General features: G+C 42.9%; 1 protein-coding gene across 2 annotated transcripts in view; it reads right to left on the minus strand.

The window, feature by feature from the left end:
- Nucleotides 1-11460, minus strand: part of MAP1B (microtubule associated protein 1B) — a 73446-nt gene extending 61986 nt beyond the window's left edge. The window contains exons 1-2 of one of the 2 annotated variants that reach the window (XM_054810931.1): nt 10893-11460; nt 5988-6089 (exon numbers count right to left, since the gene is read on the minus strand). In XM_054810931.1, coding sequence (XP_054666906.1) covers nt 5988-6089; nt 10893-11070 — 280 coding nt within the window. In that variant the 5' untranslated portion in view covers nt 11071-11460. The remainder of the gene's footprint in view (nt 1-5987; nt 6090-10892) is intronic. The other variant, XM_054810930.1, reaches the window with a different exon arrangement.
- Between the last annotated feature and the right edge of the window lie 7768 nt (nt 11461-19228).

Raw genomic sequence — 19228 nt, forward strand, 5'->3', positions numbered from 1 at the left:
GATCCAGAAAACTTTAGTCTTTCTCTGACGGTCTTTTGAAAGGACTCAATCAAGACTGGAGTCCTGGTCTTGTTAAAGGATAAACATACAAATATTAAGAAATAACCCTTTCTAGAAGAGTTTACTGGCTCTGACTGGGATGGACTTAACTTTTTTACAGCAGCCAGTAAAATCCTGTATTTGGATTTGTGTCTGGAAGAGCATTGACAAAACACCAATGTTTTGGCTATTGCTGAGCAATGCTTGCACAGCATCAAGGATTTCTTTTGCCCCACTGTACCTGCCAGTGAGTAGGCTGGGTGTGGACAAGAATTTGGGAGGAGACGAAGCTGGGACAGCTGACACAAGTTGGCCAAACTGATATTCCATACCATATAATATCATGCTCAGCAACAAAAGCTGGAATAAAGGAAGAAGGTGGGGGTTTTAATGGCCAAGGTAGCTGTTGTTTGGAGACTGGCTGGGCATTAGTCTGCCTGTGTGAAGCGGTGACCAATTTCCTTCGCTTTGCCTGTTGGTTTTTTCCGCTTCTTTCCTTCACCTATTAAATCATCTTTATCTTCACCCATGAGCTTTTTGCTTCTGCTCTTTCTGGTCTCTCAGGGGCTGGGGAACTCAATCCACCATAAAGAGCTTACAAGATCTAAAAAAGCTTATTTGTGATTCAGGACATGGGAGCTGAATATGGGATCAGTCGTTTGTCCAGAAGAGCTACAGAACTGCCATAAAACTGGGACAGCTTCCAAAAGCTGCCTTTGGCAGGGGGGAGTTGACTTCCAGATGAAAGTCTCCATAGCTCATGAGAATCACTCAGAGATTACACAGCTAAGAATATGGCTTGTCTCATCAGAAGAATGTTTTGGTTTTGTTTGTTTTAAATAAAATCCTAAGTTTCTCAGAGGTCTGATGGGCAGAATCTCCCACATACAGGTATGCAGGAGATCAGGACATGAGGACACAGGGCAGTGATTCATTTCACCACTATCGACAAGCTCTCAACTACCAAAATACAAAAAGTTGCAACATAAAAATAATACTGAAATCCACACAGATTTGCTTCTGATTTAATTATTTTAATGCAATTGTTTTTAAAACTGAATTTTATCTTGTATCAGCAACTACTATTGGATCATAAACAGACTAATTCCAAACAGTGGAAAAACCAGGAACCAGAAGACTCATGTCCTGTGCTGCACACACAGACAGCATGCCAACCCAGGTCAGCAGCACTGGCTTTCCTTCTTGACCCTAGGAACAGATTGCTACCAACGACTACAAGCCAAAAGTAACCATCATATCTTTTTGTTGGGACCATCCGAGGGGTTGATGCAAAAGCATGGCCCTCTGTTACAAAACTATCCAGCTTTCTATTTGTGGGTGTTACTGACTGAAATGTGTATCTTCCCTACCTCCTCATAGGACTGTGAGGTACTATGGGACACTCCCAGCAGTCTACAGCCAGGAACGCCTGGAGCTGCGGCCAGCACTAATACATCTCTTGCGTTTGTCTCCACAAGGTAGATGACAGCTGGAGCTCCTCATGCTGTTGCAAGGCTGATAGAGCCTCAGTGGCAACTCTCATTCTACAGCTGGTAACAGGGATGAACATGCGCTCCCCATTCCACTCAGTCTAAAGACAAGGAGTGTCTGAACTCTTCTTCCTTGGGTCTGATCCTATTACTGGTGGTACAGTGGTAGGCAACTCACTGCAAATAAAGCACCATTTTTATCTGGCAAGAAAGAAGTTAAAATGTTTACTTTCTCCCTCATTATGTGAAAATTTGGTCCTTGTTCTACCTTAAAAATACTAGATAGTATTTCCTCAAACCCAATTCAATTATTTCAGTGGCCTGTGGATCAAGTCTTTTCTCATGATAAAGTCCAACGACAAACATGTACTATTTCTCTCAAGTGACTGATTAACTGTACCAGACAGTAACAGAAAATCCAGACAATTAAAAAAAGGTAAGTCTTAACAAAACTATGAAAAACAGACATCTGAGAAAAATGTGTCCCATGACAACTAGAAACTAGATGAAAAAAAGTTACAATGATGTTCTTGTTACAGATTTATTATAAATCCATGACAGAAGTTATGAGAGGTAGGTCATCTGTAAGTGATACTAGGCAAGGGTCAAAAATAAAATATCATTTAAGTCTTCAGTTTCAGATGTTCCACATAGACAAAATGTTAGGAAATAAAGATTGAGGAGTCCCCTAAGGGACAAATTAAGAATTATAATTCTGTAAGTTTTTGTTAAATAACCCTTAACAAAATAATCCTTGTGAACATACCATTAGGTATGCTGAATTATCATTCTAGTAAAGAGGAATGGGGATTCAAATTTCATAATGGAGTTATAATTCTATCATTACAACTAACTTAATCCCATGCCTCTAGTAGCTGCCTCACACAGGTCAAAAAACCTGTTCCCATAAAATATGGGCTATTCTAAGACCACTGAACTCATTGTATGTACTTGTGATACAATGCATTTAAAAATAACCTCTCAGTCATTTTGCTGATTCACACTAACAGCATCAGCAGGTACTGGTGTTTTGGCAGCAATGTAAATTCATGCTAATTTTCTTTGAGATCATTCCTAAAAAAGCAGAAATGGAAGTAAGTGCCAGAATGATTGTCACATAAGTGCAACAATTTATTCACTGGGGAAAAAAAAAAAAAAAAAGATAAAGTCACTTATTAGCCCATCTCTGGAATTTTGATTAGTACTAAGAAAGGAAGGCTTTGACAATTCATGTATCCGAACATACAGGCTGTTACACTGTAACCCTCTCCAGAGCCACCAAAATCCTAGCATCCCCTTTCCCCGCCCCCCCCCCAAAAACCCCAAGAACCCAACACACAACTTGTGAGCAGATGAGAGCGCTGCACGGGCCCCCCCCAGCCCCGAGCCCATGGCCCCAGCGAGGACCGGGGGTCCCCGGCCTCCTGCCGCCGGGCAGCCCCACCGCAGCAGCCCTGGAGCACTGGCATCAACGCCCCGCGGGGACACCATTCACAGCCGCAGCTGCCTGAATCGGCTCAGTTCCCTATTCAAGTCCTATTCTGCCTCCATTTTCTTTCTTCCAAGGCACAAATACTTAGAGACACAAAAACAAGTCTGGTAGCCAACTAAAATTAACCTCTCCAAACATAATAATAAGCTAAAATTACTCCACTTGATAGCTATTCCAGCGATCGTAGTCTCTAATAGCTGAAGAATCATAGTTATAGGATGTCCCTAAATGTGCATAACAGACTACTTGATTTTAAGTGAAATTAATTCCTGGGCACTTAGTGATGCTGCTCTGATAGCAGCTGAGAACTCTAGTCTTGATTTCTTGGCTCTTTTCTCTTTCTTTCATTTTAAGTGGTAGGTTTTGCTCAAGTACCTATGTCCTCTTAACAAATTTTGATAAACTGCTGTTTTCAGTAAGACAGCACTAAACCCATGCCCTTTAGGATTTTATTAGCAGCTCCCTGAGCTCACATTGCAAGCTACTAGATGTGAAATTAACTGGGTTTAGATCTGCTTTGACAAAGGCAATGGGGCTATACGCCACTTCAGCAAAGTATGTAGCTGTGGGCATTGATGACCAAAATTTTCAGATCCAAAAATACTTTCCTTGGACAAAACATCACTTAGTTACTCAAATTCTGCAGAATTTCTGAGTTTGGGACCATAAGGGAAGACATCCTTACAATCATCTCTTTAGTATGAACATTGACCACTTAAACACTGGTTAAACACTCAAAATTCAACATTTGGGTGCTGTACCAGAAATCAAACATTCTGAAATTTTACTAACAAATGGCAATAAAACCCCTTCCCCCACTAAACGGTAGAGAGGACATGAATGAGCCTCATGCAGATTTAACATCAGAGAACCGCAGAGAAAAACTCTAAAAAATGATCCTCTGATCTGTGCAGTGAGATTGTGGAGGTCCCAATAGGATTCCTCACAAAATTTTACACAAGAAATTGGTCAAGAGGGCTAGCTTTATTCCTGGATGTTCCTTTTATCCAAGTTTCAGGCTCCCTTAATGCTCTTTCAACACAGATTTTGGCAGTTTATTGTTTAAAGATTGAGCAGTGGTAAAAAACACATTCATTACTCCTTGTCATAGATGTTGACGAATTCCAGTCACATGCAATTAAGCTGTAATTCAACACAATGACAGACTAAACAGGCAAGTCTAGACAAACAAGGAAAAAAATCAATGAAAAATACAATTCCTAGAGAAAAATTCCTAGAGGATTCTATAATCTTTCTACTGAAAAAAAGCAGTGTATAATCTTATTTTATTTATCATATGAAAGCAGAGTATTTGCTTTATTTCAATTCATGCCATGGTATCAGGATGTATCATCTAAACAAGACAACAAAAAATGTTAGACATGTTGGAGTATTTTTGCTAAAGGAGAAGTGCAGGAGTATTTTTTTCCCCCTGAAGTCTTAAAGTAAAACACATACACGTTGAAAATGGGATGCATTGCATCTTGTGTTCCTTAAAGATAAATTTTGCTACTTTCACTTATCAGAATACCCTCACTGTAAAACAATGCATCTAGTGTCACTGAGAAGTTGAATTGGCTTAGTGACATTTAAACTGAAATGAAAGATATGTATTCTAAGCCTGAGTTCACTTCCATGTAGATCAGCCATGCCTTGATTCTTTTATTGGTTCTGTTGGTTTTCAAACCAGGGGAAGAATCAGAGTTGGGGGTAGGGTTTTTTTGGTTTGGTTGGTTTTTGGGGGTTTTTTGGGGTCTTAACTCTAGCAATGTTTTACTCTCTGTAGATACAGGGAGGTACGGCAAAATCTGCTATAACCTATGCTGTAAGAGGAAGAATTAGTTACACAAGACATTGGGTGTATTATTCAAAACCATCAGGACAATGCTGTCATGCTAGCAAGACATCAGGATCTATCAACAGTGTATAGCAACTGACCCTAGGAATGTGATGTAGTAGCGTGATACATTTCATAGCCCTTTTTCATGACACTTAAGAGATGTTTCTGGAGCTAGAATTTTTAACACTCCTCAGTACTAGGTTATACTAGTCAACGTGCACATGGCCACAATGATTTCACCAATGAAAGCAACCTCCACTCCTTTGAGAAGGTTATATATTTTTACATTAATATGGTCATTAATTTCACCCATTCTCACTCAGCATTTGTGTTAAAGTAATGAGATGTTAGAAAACTTACCAAACACTTGACTCCCACGCAACCAGAACAAAATCAAATTTTACACTTCACAAATTTGGACTTTTTTTGTTTTGTTTTGCTTTATTGTATGAATCCTTTAAAGCAAGGACAGGCTTGAAGAAAAGGCAGCAAAAGAGATTTAGTGTTATGAGCCCTGTAAATTTCTAATTTCCTCATACAAGCCGAAGAAAGTTCCTGTGAATCAAGGTAGACCCTCCACCCCTCAGCTTTTCATACCAAGAAAGAGTCCAAACCCTTTGGGAAGAAATATGGAGCTTGAGTCACGCTTGCACAACAGCCGTGACACCACTTCCGGCTCTATCAAACTGTAGAGCAAACCTTTCAGGTTATTCTTTTGTATGAGCTCTACCTACCATAATAAGATTCGGTCTCTGGAACTACTAGATTGGTGCTATGTAAACAAAATGTTCAGTCAAAAAGTGAGTTTTACTTAACTTTAATGTGCTCCTAAAACTAACATCTACTACCAACGTAATCATGGTGACATACATGAAGCTAAGCTAAAAAGCTGATTATTTTTAAGTTAAGTTGTGAGGAAGTTAAAACAAATTATAATTTCCAAGCCATACTTTAAAAGAAAGGGAAAAAAATTATTCACTGTAAAAAATCACAAATGAAAGTGGGCCATATAATTCCAGAGTGTATTTATTAATTCTGCTCTTAAAAAAACCCAAAAAAACCAAAACCAAAGAAATAAAACCCCCAAAACCCCCCAACCTTTGTCAAACACTTCTAAAAATCTCACCTCGAACTTCAGGAGAGAATCGAGCTGAATGGCGAGACACAAAAAGTTTCAGTTCTTGATCCAAGTTGCATTCAATCAAGTTTGTGTCCCATGATCGGATTCCTAAAATTCAAAATACAAAACACATGGGCACTAGAAGTTTTAACTGAGTATTTCTCCATTTGCATTAATGCTATATGCATATTTCTAAATTCCAAACCCAGCATCTCTTTCCTTTCAAGGCACATAGCTATTTTTTGGAAAGTGCTGAGCGCTCAGAAAGAGCATTCTGGACAGGAATCAGTCATAAGCAAGAGGAAAACCGCCTTTCCAAAGCCTCACCATCCTCTAAGGCCCCAGCTTTAGGTCTGCTGGTCTCACATCCTAGTAGCCACATTAGGAGAAGTTACTGATGTCTCAGAATTGACTTTAAAATAGCCATACATTGATTTACAAAACTGGAAGAGTGAATCACTCAGAGGACTTTTTAGTCACATTGCAGGACCACTGTATTTGTCCCTCTGAGAAAAAAGAAAAAAGACAGCATCACCTAGCATGTTGCAAATTAAATTGCTGACTTCTTCATTCAAAAGCTTTGAAGCATGTCATATTTTAAATTAAAATTTAAGCGATCTTTTATTTATGAAGTATCAAAAGTCTAGTTTTGAGATTCTAAAATGCTATGCTTGATCTTTTTTTCCTAAAAACTAAACAGCACATCTTTATTCCCTACTGTATTTTCCCCCAGCACTTAGAAAGTGAGACACTTGACATATATGGTCAAAAAATGTATTATTCCATGATATATTTTTAGGGATTGAAATTTGACCCAGAAAAAAAATATCATTGCAGCCAAAAAACCAAATTTATAACCTTGTTCCATAGGATTTTGATGACTAAATATAAAAAAAAAAAACGAGGAGAACATGCTGAACATTTTTCTATAATTTTCTTGTTTTCAAATTGTTCTGAAAAATCTTCTAGTTTTGAAAAACAATGAGCACACAGTTGCACTACAGGTAAGTCTAGGCACTGCTCCAATTTTGAACACCAACATTACAGTGATTTTTTTTTTTCCCTAAAGGAACATCATTAGACTTACACAAATTAGCTGGCAAATGCAGAAGGAAGGGACTGCAGGTGAGGAAGTGTCTGGTGGCCCCTCCCCACATGCCTGACTGTGCCTTTGCATGAAACTGTTGAGTTAAATCACATTGTGCTTTGGCAAGGAGATGCTTGAAGAGGTGTGACCGTGAGACTAGCACTAACACTCCTGCTGGTAACTCTCTCACGGCTTCAGGCCGTGAATGTTACTGTCAGGGCTACCTCCCATGCTATATTCTCTTCCAAGGCAGCAGCAACGTCAGGACTTGTGCTGGCAGAAGCCATGTTGTAGTGCTGAAAGATGAGGAGGAGAAAGAGGGGGAAGAGCAGAGAAACTAGATCTGCAGTGCCAGTCTCCCATTGCAGCTCTAGGTAGGTTCTCCATGCAAATATGAACATCTGCATTTCAAGAGCCTGAAGCCTCTTCAGAGAGAATTCATCCATGGCTTTTCCTTGTTAGCATCCCAGTCCAGGTAGGAGTATGCTTACTACGGGGATATGCTAGCAGCTATTAAGCAGCTGCCATTTGAAACTCATTAAATAAGTGGAAATACAGTGTTGCCTGTGTGTTTCATAACCACTCAAGAGAAAAATAACTGAGCTATAACCAGCCACCTCCACTTCCTGACTGATGCATCGTTGTTCAGTCTTCTCTGCAAGTCTCCTTATTTTCGTTTCTCAAAAATCTCTTGGCCATATGGTGCACTTTTGGGGCGTAGTTTTGGCAGACAAATACAGCTCAGCAGGCTTTAATGTTTTCCAGGTGTTGGAATATTTGAGAGCAAGAAAGCAAAGATGATATAATACCATGCACGTACAGTGCATATGAAAACTATGACTAGTAAACCAACATCGATCACAAAGCCAAAGTACATTGAACGAATGATTGCTGAACTTCAAGAAGCTAGAGGATAAACAGCTCGCTGGCCTCTGACTGCAAGCTTGTGTGGGGAGAGTACAAAGCTTTCTGGAGGTCAGTTAAGCAACATGGACTATGATTCAGCAATGCTGATGATGATAGGGCCTGCCCACCATCCCTAGCTGTTTTTGTCGTGAATCCAAATTTGTTGTACGGAGAAGATTCTGATTAGACGTAGTCAAGACTGCTAAGCCAGGCAACGTCCAAAATACAGGGCTCAATGCAAAAGAAATAGCAAAAAAAAAACCAACCCCAAAACCAAAAAACAAACAACCTAGACATCCCATGATCCCATGCACACAGTAGTCCTAGAAGCTGAAGCTGGGATTTGGATAGAATATCCCAGATCTGCAGCTGCATGATTCAGCAGCCTGAGTGCAAAAATTATGCATGTACATTTTAAAGTAGCATAATGTATTATACACATTATATAACCAAATCAGGTTTGGGTAGAACAGAGGTAGATCTGGAACTGAAATCCAATGTCAATCCAATGATGTAGATCATTAACAGCATGGATGTAACTACTGGAAGCATAGCTGAACTGTAGCTATTTCTTTCTTTCTGCAGTCTTAGGAGTGCAATGCCACTAGACACAGGACTAATCGGACAGTAGGCATGGCACACCCAGTAGCATCTGCGAAATCAGTGGAAAAATCTTGAAGCTTCCTCTTTATTCCCCTCTTCTTTTTTTGGAGGACGGTAGGTTGGAGGATTGCCTCCTTAGCAAAGTCACATCCCAAATGTAATTACTGAAAATGCATCACACCACACCATTCCCTCTTCGTGATATATTAAGAAATGACTCTGCATTCCACCAGGCTGCGTAGTATCACGCCACTGATGTGTTATCAGCAGATGTTTTCTTTGACACGTTGCTCTGCAGTTTGGCGCATGAATCCACAGTTTTCAGTGATGGTACTCAGGAGATGTCTTCAGAGACGACAGTGAGGCAGAGTTATTAAGAACCCAAAAAGCATTTAAGGCTCTGTTGAGAATAAAGGTTGAAAGAAGCGGGTTTTTCCAGACTACAGCATACTTTCCAAAGAGAAAGAGCTTAGTTGAGCCTCACGCAGACAAAGATGCAGACTCCCAGTGTACTTATCCAGAGCAATGCACCTCAACATTTGATCAAGGTTTTTTCCTACCAGGCAAAATCTCAATCATATTGTCTGACACCAGGAGCAGCAAGGTGACTTCTAATCCAAAATGATGAATAAAAAGGCCAAAGTGCTCCCTCTGAACATCTAAAACTGTAAGTGGGTGTTATGCTTAGTGGCAGGAGGTAGCAGCAACAGAGCTATGCAGCAGCAACTGTACAATAGAAGCTTCAAGAAGAGACTGAAGAGCATTTCTTCAGAGGAAGGATGACATCAGCTGTCTTGAGGGCAGAAGTTTTATCCATTTGCTCTATAATTTTTAATAATTTAATTAAAATGCAGCAAATTCACTTCTGACACAACCGAAAATTAGATAGACTTAGGAAAGTGCAATGCTGAAAAGGCTCTGAATGACAAAGCATCCGCCTCAGTAGTTCTCCCTAGGAGACAAAGGTAGCAATAAAGATGAACAGGTCACGATGAAGCTGGTTAGCTGTGATGAGGCAGCCCTTTACCTCAAACAGTTGTGAAAAAGAATCAAGAGAAATAGCCAAGTAAAGCAACAATGCTTGAGAAAGCAACAATAGAGACAAATGAAGTCCTAGCTGGACTGCTGAACCACACCTACATGACAAGGCTGCTACCAATTCCCTGTTACAGGGTGTCTTCCTCCCCTCTAACAATGGCAGGTTTCCGAAATCTCTGCTTTCACCAGCCCAGAACAAAAATATGTTACAAAATGAGGTATCAATTGAGTTTAAGAAACTACAGTGTCTGACAATAATTTTCTTTGTGCTTCTGCTATTCTTTGCTACTGCTGCAACGGGGCTTTTTTTTTTTCCCCTTCTGCATGTGCACTGCAATCTATTGTATCAGAAACCACACTGAGAACTTATAAAACTGTCATTTTACTTGTGATACCTTCCTGCACCACCGTCTTAAGAAAAGGACAAATAAACAACGAGTCAAAGCAGCCCGTACCGGACAATAATGAGGCTGAGCACTCAGGTATTAGCCTTGTTACCCATATGTTTTTTCTTTATTGAAATACATATATGCGCATATAAAGCTTGGGTCCTGAAAGATCCCCCAGCCAAGAGAAAGTCTCACCGCCCAAAGTTAGACACAAAGACACGGCTACGCTCCCGCTCGGGCTGTCTTTGCCGCCGAGGAGGAAAACGCCCCGAATCCCGCCGGTTTAGTTCGGCGGCGAGGGACGGGGGTTTGCGAGGAGCAGCCTCCCCGCGGCCCCCTCTCACCCCATCCCCATCCCCATCCCCAGCCGCGTTTGCCGCCGGCGCCGCGGCCGCCCTTTGTCCGCTCCGGGCTGCCATAGGGACCGCAGTGCGGACTGCGCCACGCCCACCCGCCGGTGTCTCCGGGCAGACGGGCTCGGCGGCGGCAGCGGTGCCCTGGGCTGCTGGGCTCCCGCCCCGGCCCCCGCGACCCAACAATAGCGGGCAGGGGGCTTCGCTGTCCGGCTGGCTCGGCAGGCGAGCAGCCCGCTGCGGCTCCCTGCACGGGCGGCAGCGCGGCCCGGCCCGCAGCCGTTGCTCCGCAGCGCCCGCACCTCGTCGGGGGAGGATGGGGGGTGGTGGGGGGGCTGCGGCGGGACGCTTGTGGAATAAAGAGCCGGACACCGCGACTTGGCGGCTCGTGTGCCGGTGTCCTGCGTGGTGTTTGTGTGTGTGTGTGGGGGGGGGGGGGGCGGCCAAGCCCCGACCGCGTCCGAGGAGGGGGAAGGCGCCGGCGGGGGGGGTGCCGCGACGCTGCCTGCGGCGTCCCCGCTCCCCGCCGCCTCACCTTGCTCGATGTTGGCGATAGCCCGCCGCAGGTGCTCCTCGGTCACCAGCTCGCCGATGACCACTAGCAGGTAAAACTTGCTGTCCAGGAAGCGGTGCGAGAGGCTGGGCGATGGGGAGGTGGGGTTGGGGATGCTGCAGGAGGGCTCCGAGTCCACTTCCACCACGACGGTGGCCATCGCCGCCGCCCCGCTCCGCCCCGCGGCTCCGGGGCGTTGAGGGGAGAAGGGCCGCTCAGCGGCGGCTCCGCAGGCGGCAGAGAGGGAGTGAGGGCGGGCGGGGAGGCGGCGGCGCTTTTATACGGAGACGGTGCAGGGCAGGGACCTGGCGAGGAGGAGGAGAAGGAGGAGGTGGAGGAAGGGGGGGAGCCGGCGCATCCCCGCGCCGCCGCCGCCGCGTTTCCAGCATCCCACAGCTGATGTCATCTGCGGCAAATCCTCCCCGCGGCGGCCCCCGGAAGCAGGAAGGACGCGGGGGGCGAACAACGCCCCGAGGGGATACCAAGGGGTGCGCCCCGGGCCCGGCTGCCGGCCCAGGCGGCGGGACCCCTCTGCCATCCCGCGTCCCTCGCTCCCCGTGCCCTTCCGGGGCGTCGCCCTGCCGGGCTGGTCAGCCCCGGGGTCTGGCTCTGCCGCCTCGGCTCCCCGAGGCCATCCCGGGGTCCCAGCCTTGAAGCACGGGTGATGCCCTAGCAGAATGCGCAGGTGATGCCCTAGCAGACCTGGGGAGCTCATCTGGGAGAGCCTGGGGTCCGGGCTCCAGCTGCACCCTTGACGCCGACGGGTAAAAAAGCAGTTCTGCTGTCCAAGGCCTGTCTCCTGTATCTCGCTGTAGCACTGCAGCAAAATTCAAGTCATACTTCCCTCACACACACAACCAGCAATCTAAATATTCTTGCTACCTTTTTTCATTTGAAAGGGGTTCACTTATTAAGATACTTCAAGCACAGTCTTTCTGCACATATTCAAGGCCTATGGATATATATGGCTCAAAGCAGAAAAACACTGATTTTGGACAAGCTGCTGAAACCCATACTCTTAAGGGTCCAGAAGTTCAAAGGGCTTTGGGTAACTAATTTTGACCAGGCTCAACCAACTCCAGGGAGCAATGCTATTGGAAAACACCTACAATTACACAAACAAAGGTTTTGTTCCTCTCCACATAAAAGTTAGACATCTGCTCCCCAATACTCACTGAGATCCACTCATGAGATAAAGTCAATCACCTCCTAAAAGTGTTTTATCCTCTCCTAAAATGGGATAGAGCACTTAGATAATATCAGCCTGAGATGTTCCTCTCACTTTACTGACAGAAGCAAGGCACTGGTTTACACTAAGTGTCTTGTTTATATAGCTAAAGTCATGTGGGAGAAATCTTACTGTGACCTAGGAAAAGATAAACTTTTACAGCCTGCTTTTTAAGATAACCTCTGGTCCCTGACGGAGAAGGCACTTCCTCTGTGTGCAGGTCCTTCCAGTACTGACTGCTCAAATTCACTGCCTGCTGCTCAGAAACAGAGTCATTGCCTGGATGAGCTGATACATCAGTCCTGTTTTCTTAGAACATGTACTTTATTCCAGGGCACACTGAACTTATTCTAATTAACATGCATTTCAGGTTGTCACTGCGAAGTTATTTGTCTTACTTGCCTAGAGGTGCCCACAAGGATTGAAACACCATTGTTGTAGGTGCTGGTCCATAACTTTATATCTGCCTTTAGCACCTAAGGTTTTTAATATGAATAGTTCTCTGCATAAACACAGCATTGAGAGCCTTGGCTAATACGACGTAATGCATTTGGATGTTGCATCCAAAGCAGACTATTTTTCTGAGCTGCCATTGGTCTGAAGGTTGTAGAGTGTGGACAAGCATTTTTACAGCCATGTCAGGTGGCTGAGATGACACAGTGATAAAGAACAACAGTGATCATTCTTCACTAGAGCTGACACTGCTGATAGAACAAAAGCAATGGTGTAGATGCAGAAGAACTAGCAGCAGTTCTCCTAAAGTTCGTGAGGTATTCATAGGTACAGAGTGTTGCTCTTTGGATATACCTGTTCATCTGAGCCCAGCTGTGATGTTGGTGTTTCTTCATTGATCCTAGCAGTTTCCATGGGGTAGTATAGATGCCTACCTAGAAATAATGTCCACTCCCCGTTATAGATACCCTCAAGACTTGCCACATGGTGCCCACTGGAGAAAGCCAGCTTCTGGCTTCTTCCACTGCAGTACATAGCTTTGGGATTATTTCAACCACCAACAAGAGCAGCTGGTCTCTGGAGCATGGAAGGGGCTTGCCAAGGGGACTTACTAACTAGTTGCAGAATAGACTGGCAGTGGTTCCCAGACATAAAGGTAAACCAACTACTTATCTCACAAACACAGCAGCTTGAATACATTACTCTGAGAAATGCACACCAGTGCACAAAATGCATTATATGTGCTTTTTAGCACTTTCTTATTTTAAGAAAAAAGGAAGACATACATAACTGGGAAAATGTCTGTGAATTTGAAAAGTAAGAGGTGAAAATAATGTATTGTATCAAAGAAGAAAATGCTTACATACAGGTAGATAATACAGATATGTTTGAAACAGCCTGCTGAGGTAGTCCTCTTTTATACTGTGCTGTAAAGTAATATGCAGCTAGAACATGGTATGATAAGAGGAGAACTATTACTGTCAAACCATCTTGTGATGGGAGATGTGTCACACATTAAAACCCTAAGGACAAGAGGCTGCCTTTGGAAGAAAACTCTTCAAGGTATGCAGACCTCTGCCCTCATCTATTCACAAGAATATGCCGCTTCACCTGAGATGGAAGTTAGAGAAGAAAAGATGCTTTAACCTCCCGGATGTGTCTCTGAGGAAGCTGCAAGTTCCCAGGTCCATGGTCAGCGTTCACACTGCGACCTGCTCTGTCAGTATCTCACTCGGGTGGTTTTGTTTGTCATCATCTTTGCCTATCTGGAAACCCATTTATATTCTGCAATACGGAGCATATCAACAGATCCGCTGCTGGGTGAAATGTGGAGAGGTGCTCTATAAAGCTGACTCAGTGTCATGTGACCCTCACTGAAAGTGGTACCAGCTTCCTAGCTGCAGCTAAATCACAGAGATACACCACTTCAGTAGAAGAAACAGCAAAACTCCTGTGGACTATGGAATATGTCTTGCTGTTTTAAAGAGACAATGATTGATACCCACTACTGTGTGGCTTTTGTTTGCTTTAATTTGGTTTGGTTTTGTTCCTTTAGTATGTTCAATACCAAATTGGTGTCCCCCAACTGAATATAGTCAAGCATTAGATGTAGAGCTGTATTTTTCTTGTGGATTTGGTATTTTTAAAAGTAAACAGGCAGTTTAAAATAAAGAGCTTGAAGTTTGAAACTAGAACATACTTCTTGGTGGTGTGTGCCATTTTGTTACCAACTAACATTCAGGTTTCATTCAAGTCCTATCTTCAAGTTTTAAATGAGGATTCAGTGGTGCACAAACCCTTAGGCTGGCTCTTCGTCCAAGGCCAAATATCATCCCTTAGTATAACAGAAATACATATCCATGTGCATTACTTCAGACAAATTTAAGAACTTCATTGAAAGTGAAGTGGTTCAGAAGGCTGTCTTCACTAAGAGAAACGTCAGTCTGAGGACTGCACAATGTGTCATGAAGCAGTTTCCTAAAGCGGGTAGGTTTTCATAAGGAGAGGCAGGAAGGCATAATGCTATTTTAGAGGTGAAGCTTTGCCGGTCTACACCAGAGTGACAGAATCACGGACTGGCTGAGGTTGGAAAGGACCTGTGGAGATCATCTTGTCTAAGCCCCCTGCTCAAGCAGGGCCACCTACAGTAGGTTGCTCAGAGCTGTGTTCAGTTGAGTTTGATTATCTCCACAGACGGAGACTCCATCACCTCTCTGGGCAACCTGTGCCAGTCCTCCATCAAGCTTACAGTGAAGAAGTCTTTCCTGATGTATTATGAAATCAAGAATATGCCACCAATATCATAGCAAATAATACCCATAACGTTTTGCACCTTACCTGATGCCTTCCCAATGTGACCTGCTGTCACTCTCAATACTCCCGCTCCCCCATGTGTGACCCCACACTCCTCATTTCCTGCAGTCAGCAGCTCCACCATCCCCACATGGTCCAACTTTTACGTCCCAGAGTCTCCTCCATGCACTGCCCCTTCAGGGCACCTCAGCAGAGCATGCAGCAGCAGCGCAGGCACAGAGGGACAGTCAGCACATCGCCCTGACCCCAGCAGAGCAGAAGTGTCATCCTGCAGCTGCTGGCCGTGATCTCATTAGTCAAGAGCCCTGCACATTCCTGCAAGAACCAGGTCATGTGGTCCATAAAGACAACTCCTCTTGCCTTCCCCCATTTTTTTTGTGGTGGGGAGGCATCCCTTCCCCCATTTTTTTAGGCAGGGAGGCATCCTCATCCCTAACATCCTCAGGCTGGCACTGCTGGAGGAGCTTCTCCTGCAGCAGGCATATGGCAAAGGGCAGGGGCACCAGAGAGACCTCTACCTCAGTGAGCAGCCAGGGACTTGGACTCCGGGAGAGACTCTTTAAGAAGGGAAATATTTACTTTACTTTTTAAGTTGGCAAGCTTTAGGTTTAACTACATGCCAAATAAAAATTACTTGTCTGACATTAATTTCAAGTATTTTAAATTATATTACTTCAATTTTAATGATTACTTTTTAAACAACAAAAGAAAGAAAGTTTTTATTTGCTTGTGGTGAAATATCCATTTCAGTCAGTATTTCAGCTGTTTCCCACTTCTCCCACTTTCCCCATAGAAAAGGGGGAGTTGAATATTAAAATAAAAAAGTGAGGAAAGCAACACTATTGCTTTTAAAAATAACATTTTCTCTCACTTTCAACTTTCTCTCTTGAAGTGAGAGAAAAATAACGCCAAGTAACATTTTGCTTTAGTTCCCAATGGAAAAAGTAAATTATTTTTTATCAGAGTAATTTCCCTCTTTTTGTTCAGTGGAAAAAGAAGTTAGAAGTAAAAACCAGAAAATTACTTCATTTAACTTCAGTGAGAATGAAATGGAAAAAGGAATTTCCTCCTGACTATCAAAAAAAGTACAAATTAGAAATTAATGATTTTGAGTAAACTTATCCTGAAATTTGCTATGAAAAAACACACAGTTTTGCATGAAAATAAAAAGGTCACTTCTCCACTGTTGGAGAGAAAATAGAGCACTTTTAAGTAATTAGATCCTGTTTACTAATTAGGATGACACTTAAAATTCAGCAATAAATGATAATAAAGACATTGAAAGCAATGATACCCATTGTACCACAGAGCTGGATGTACAATTAAAACGTCATCATCAGCAAAACCAATGGTAAGACAATGTGAATCGGCATCAGGAAGCTTTGAGCCTCCTTTGAGCAGTTTTGAACCCTTCTGAGCAGGAGAGAGGAGAATGGTCTGTTGGTTGGGGACATAGCTTGGGTTTCAGGAAGTGCGTTCTGCGGGTTTTTAATTCTCGTTGGAGGATTGCAACTTCCAGAATTACATTTGGCTTCTAGGGACAAGATACAGTTTATCTCCTGTCTCACCAACCTGAGGAGCCCTACAGTCCAGAAGCTCAACATATGCTTCAGGCCAGTTCTAGAGCTTGACTTAAGAGGGAGGCGTGAGTCAAGCCATGGGTTTTGAATGACTATATGTACACTATCATCTGCTTAATTTGGGGGGCAGCTGGAAGCTGAGAACTCCTGCAAGGTGGTGTTGGCTGCCGTACCACCTGTGTTCAGCCTGGCCACAGGCTGCCTGAAACCTGTCTGCCCTGCTGGAAGGCCACCAGCTATCTTATATGCCAGGTGTTAGTCTTGTAACTCACTGCAAGCTCAGAGGAGAAAAATATCGATGGGCTGTTGGTCACATGTTGCTCCATCCTGGGTACTCGGGTGGCAAAAGCACACGGGGGTGCTCTAGAGCAAAGGGCGTTTTGTTGTGGGGGTTTTTTTTTGTTTTTCCTCCAGGCTGAATCATCTAAAGTTGCCTCTGGGAACCCAACAGTAAGTAGATATTTTATATTATACTCTCATCTAGCTTTAAGACATGCTTTAAAATATTTTGCAGAGCTTGCCTACTCTGCTAGTTCTGTAGGGCTTAAAACTGATTGTTATAATTTTACAAGGGTCGATTTTCATGTTCTCTTGAGCACATTACAATAGAAATGGCATATTGCTACTGCATAGAGAATAGGAAGCAAGAAGTCCAGGCAAGCATTATTTCATAGAGTGCACTGACAGACTTTTGAACATGGAAACTGGGGAACTGCTGGATTTGTCTACTGCAGAGGTCCAGCAGACCATGGTCCTGCACTGGGAACATCCCAGCTCTTCAAGGCCACAGCAATTTCACATATTTCATAGCTGTAAGCAGGGTAGTACATAATTTTGCACCCTTGCCAAGGGTCTTGATGTGGCCTTTCATTCTAGTTCTTTTTCAGAGACTCTGGATTTCACAGACATATATGTAGTAAGTTACAATGAAATGTGGTCTATCCCTATGAGAATAATTTGTGACTCTGATATTGCCTAAACAGGTTTTAGTCATTCTGCCACAATAATCCAGTTCTTTAACCATTTCAACTACAACAAAACCTCATATTTTTTGCATATAACTTGATACTCTTACAGAATAAACAGTAGGAATGGTTAACTTCATTTTACATGTCTCTCAAAACAAATTCCAGAGTTGTTCATTCAGACCACCTACAAGACTGACCATCTGCTTAATTTCCATGTTCTTGCACTTTCTGTTGTGGCTTAATAGCAACATCACTATTGGTACAATTTTGCAGCATCATTTTGGCTTTTTTTTTTTTTTCTTCTCTTTGGTTTCTATTTACAATTTATCTGTCTGCTGCATGCACTCCAATAGGTTGAGAAAAAGTAAAGATGATTTAAGGATGTTTTTCCTCTGATCTTTTCTTCCTTTCTAGTTTATCTGCTCTTTAGTTTAATAAGTCATTCCTAGTCATCAATATTTTGCAGTAGGTTGGGATGTGCTGACTAAGGGTCACACTGCAGAATTTAGTGAATGGTCTGAGTGGAGACGGTGCAGCAGGGCTGCCCAGAAAGGGCAGCAAGCTGAGCATTTTGCTAAAGTGCTCTTGTCTTGGGAGTGGGCAGAGACCACCACCACTGTGCATTCTGATACACAGGGGGTCACCTTGCGCCCATGGGAGTCTCAACTGGTCCCACCACAGCAGCGCCCCAAGAGTCCTTGTGGAGATGGAACCATTCCATGGGACAGACAAGGTCCCAGTTTGTCCCTAAGAATTGTCCTGATTTTTGTCAGATATCTTGTTTGCCAGATATTGCGTGATAACTTCTTTGGGTAATGCTAGACCGCTGTTATCATATTTCTGAAATAAGAGAAGTTTTATTCTTCTTCATTACTTGCAAAGGCAGTAGAACAACAATGTTAGAGCCATTGCTGAAAAGTATGATTTCCAGTGTAAAAATATAGATCCAGAGCCAAGCAAATTTCAAAATGCAGAAAAGGACCATTATTTTTAATGTTCTTTTCCAAATATTCCATTCAGTTTTACCCAAGATAGGTTGAACTTCTTTGGTTGTGGGCTTTTTCCAACTTCTCTTTATGCTGGTTCCAACAGCTTTTTGAATTCCAAATTTAAAAGGTCATAGTTTAGTCTTCAAAACTCAAGGAAGAAAAGATTTGTATTAGCCAGATCTGATGGATTTTACTGCAGTCACCTTGCATATACACTTTTGAGATAGCAGCTATTATATTGTCATTATGTTGTACAATAATATGTATTTGTATATATCATGTACATGATATATGTAAAGCCTCTTTCTCCTTCTAGTAATTCTGCAACTACAACTTTTTACATACAGGACTAATTTTTTCCAGCACTGAAATATTGCTATTTCTGGGATAACACACCATATGCTGCACTTGCACTCAATTTTGTGAAATGATGTGAACAAATATCCTTTCCAAGCAAAGTCGTGGAATTATATTGCACACACAGAATGTAATCTCCATTTTTGAGTAACACAAAGGCTCTGGATTTTAGCAACATGTGGTCGGAGCTGTTTTTTCATGTGTCACTGAGAAAAACCTGGTTCTGCAAACCATAATGTGTCAACGCTGTAATAGGAAATAGGTTTACTAAGAAATTGAGGAACAGTGTTATTTATCTGGACATCCTTACCACAAGCACTGCATGTTTTCTTTGGAGGATTTGTACTGGGTAGGTTCAGTCACTGTAGCTTTTGTCATCATTGAGAAAAAGCACCCAAACAATTCCTTATGACCCATGGGCCATAAAATT

Source organism: Grus americana, chromosome Z, assembly GCF_028858705.1.
Source record: "Grus americana isolate bGruAme1 chromosome Z, bGruAme1.mat, whole genome shotgun sequence".
In the NCBI taxonomy this organism is placed as follows: domain Eukaryota; kingdom Metazoa; phylum Chordata; class Aves; order Gruiformes; family Gruidae; genus Grus; species Grus americana.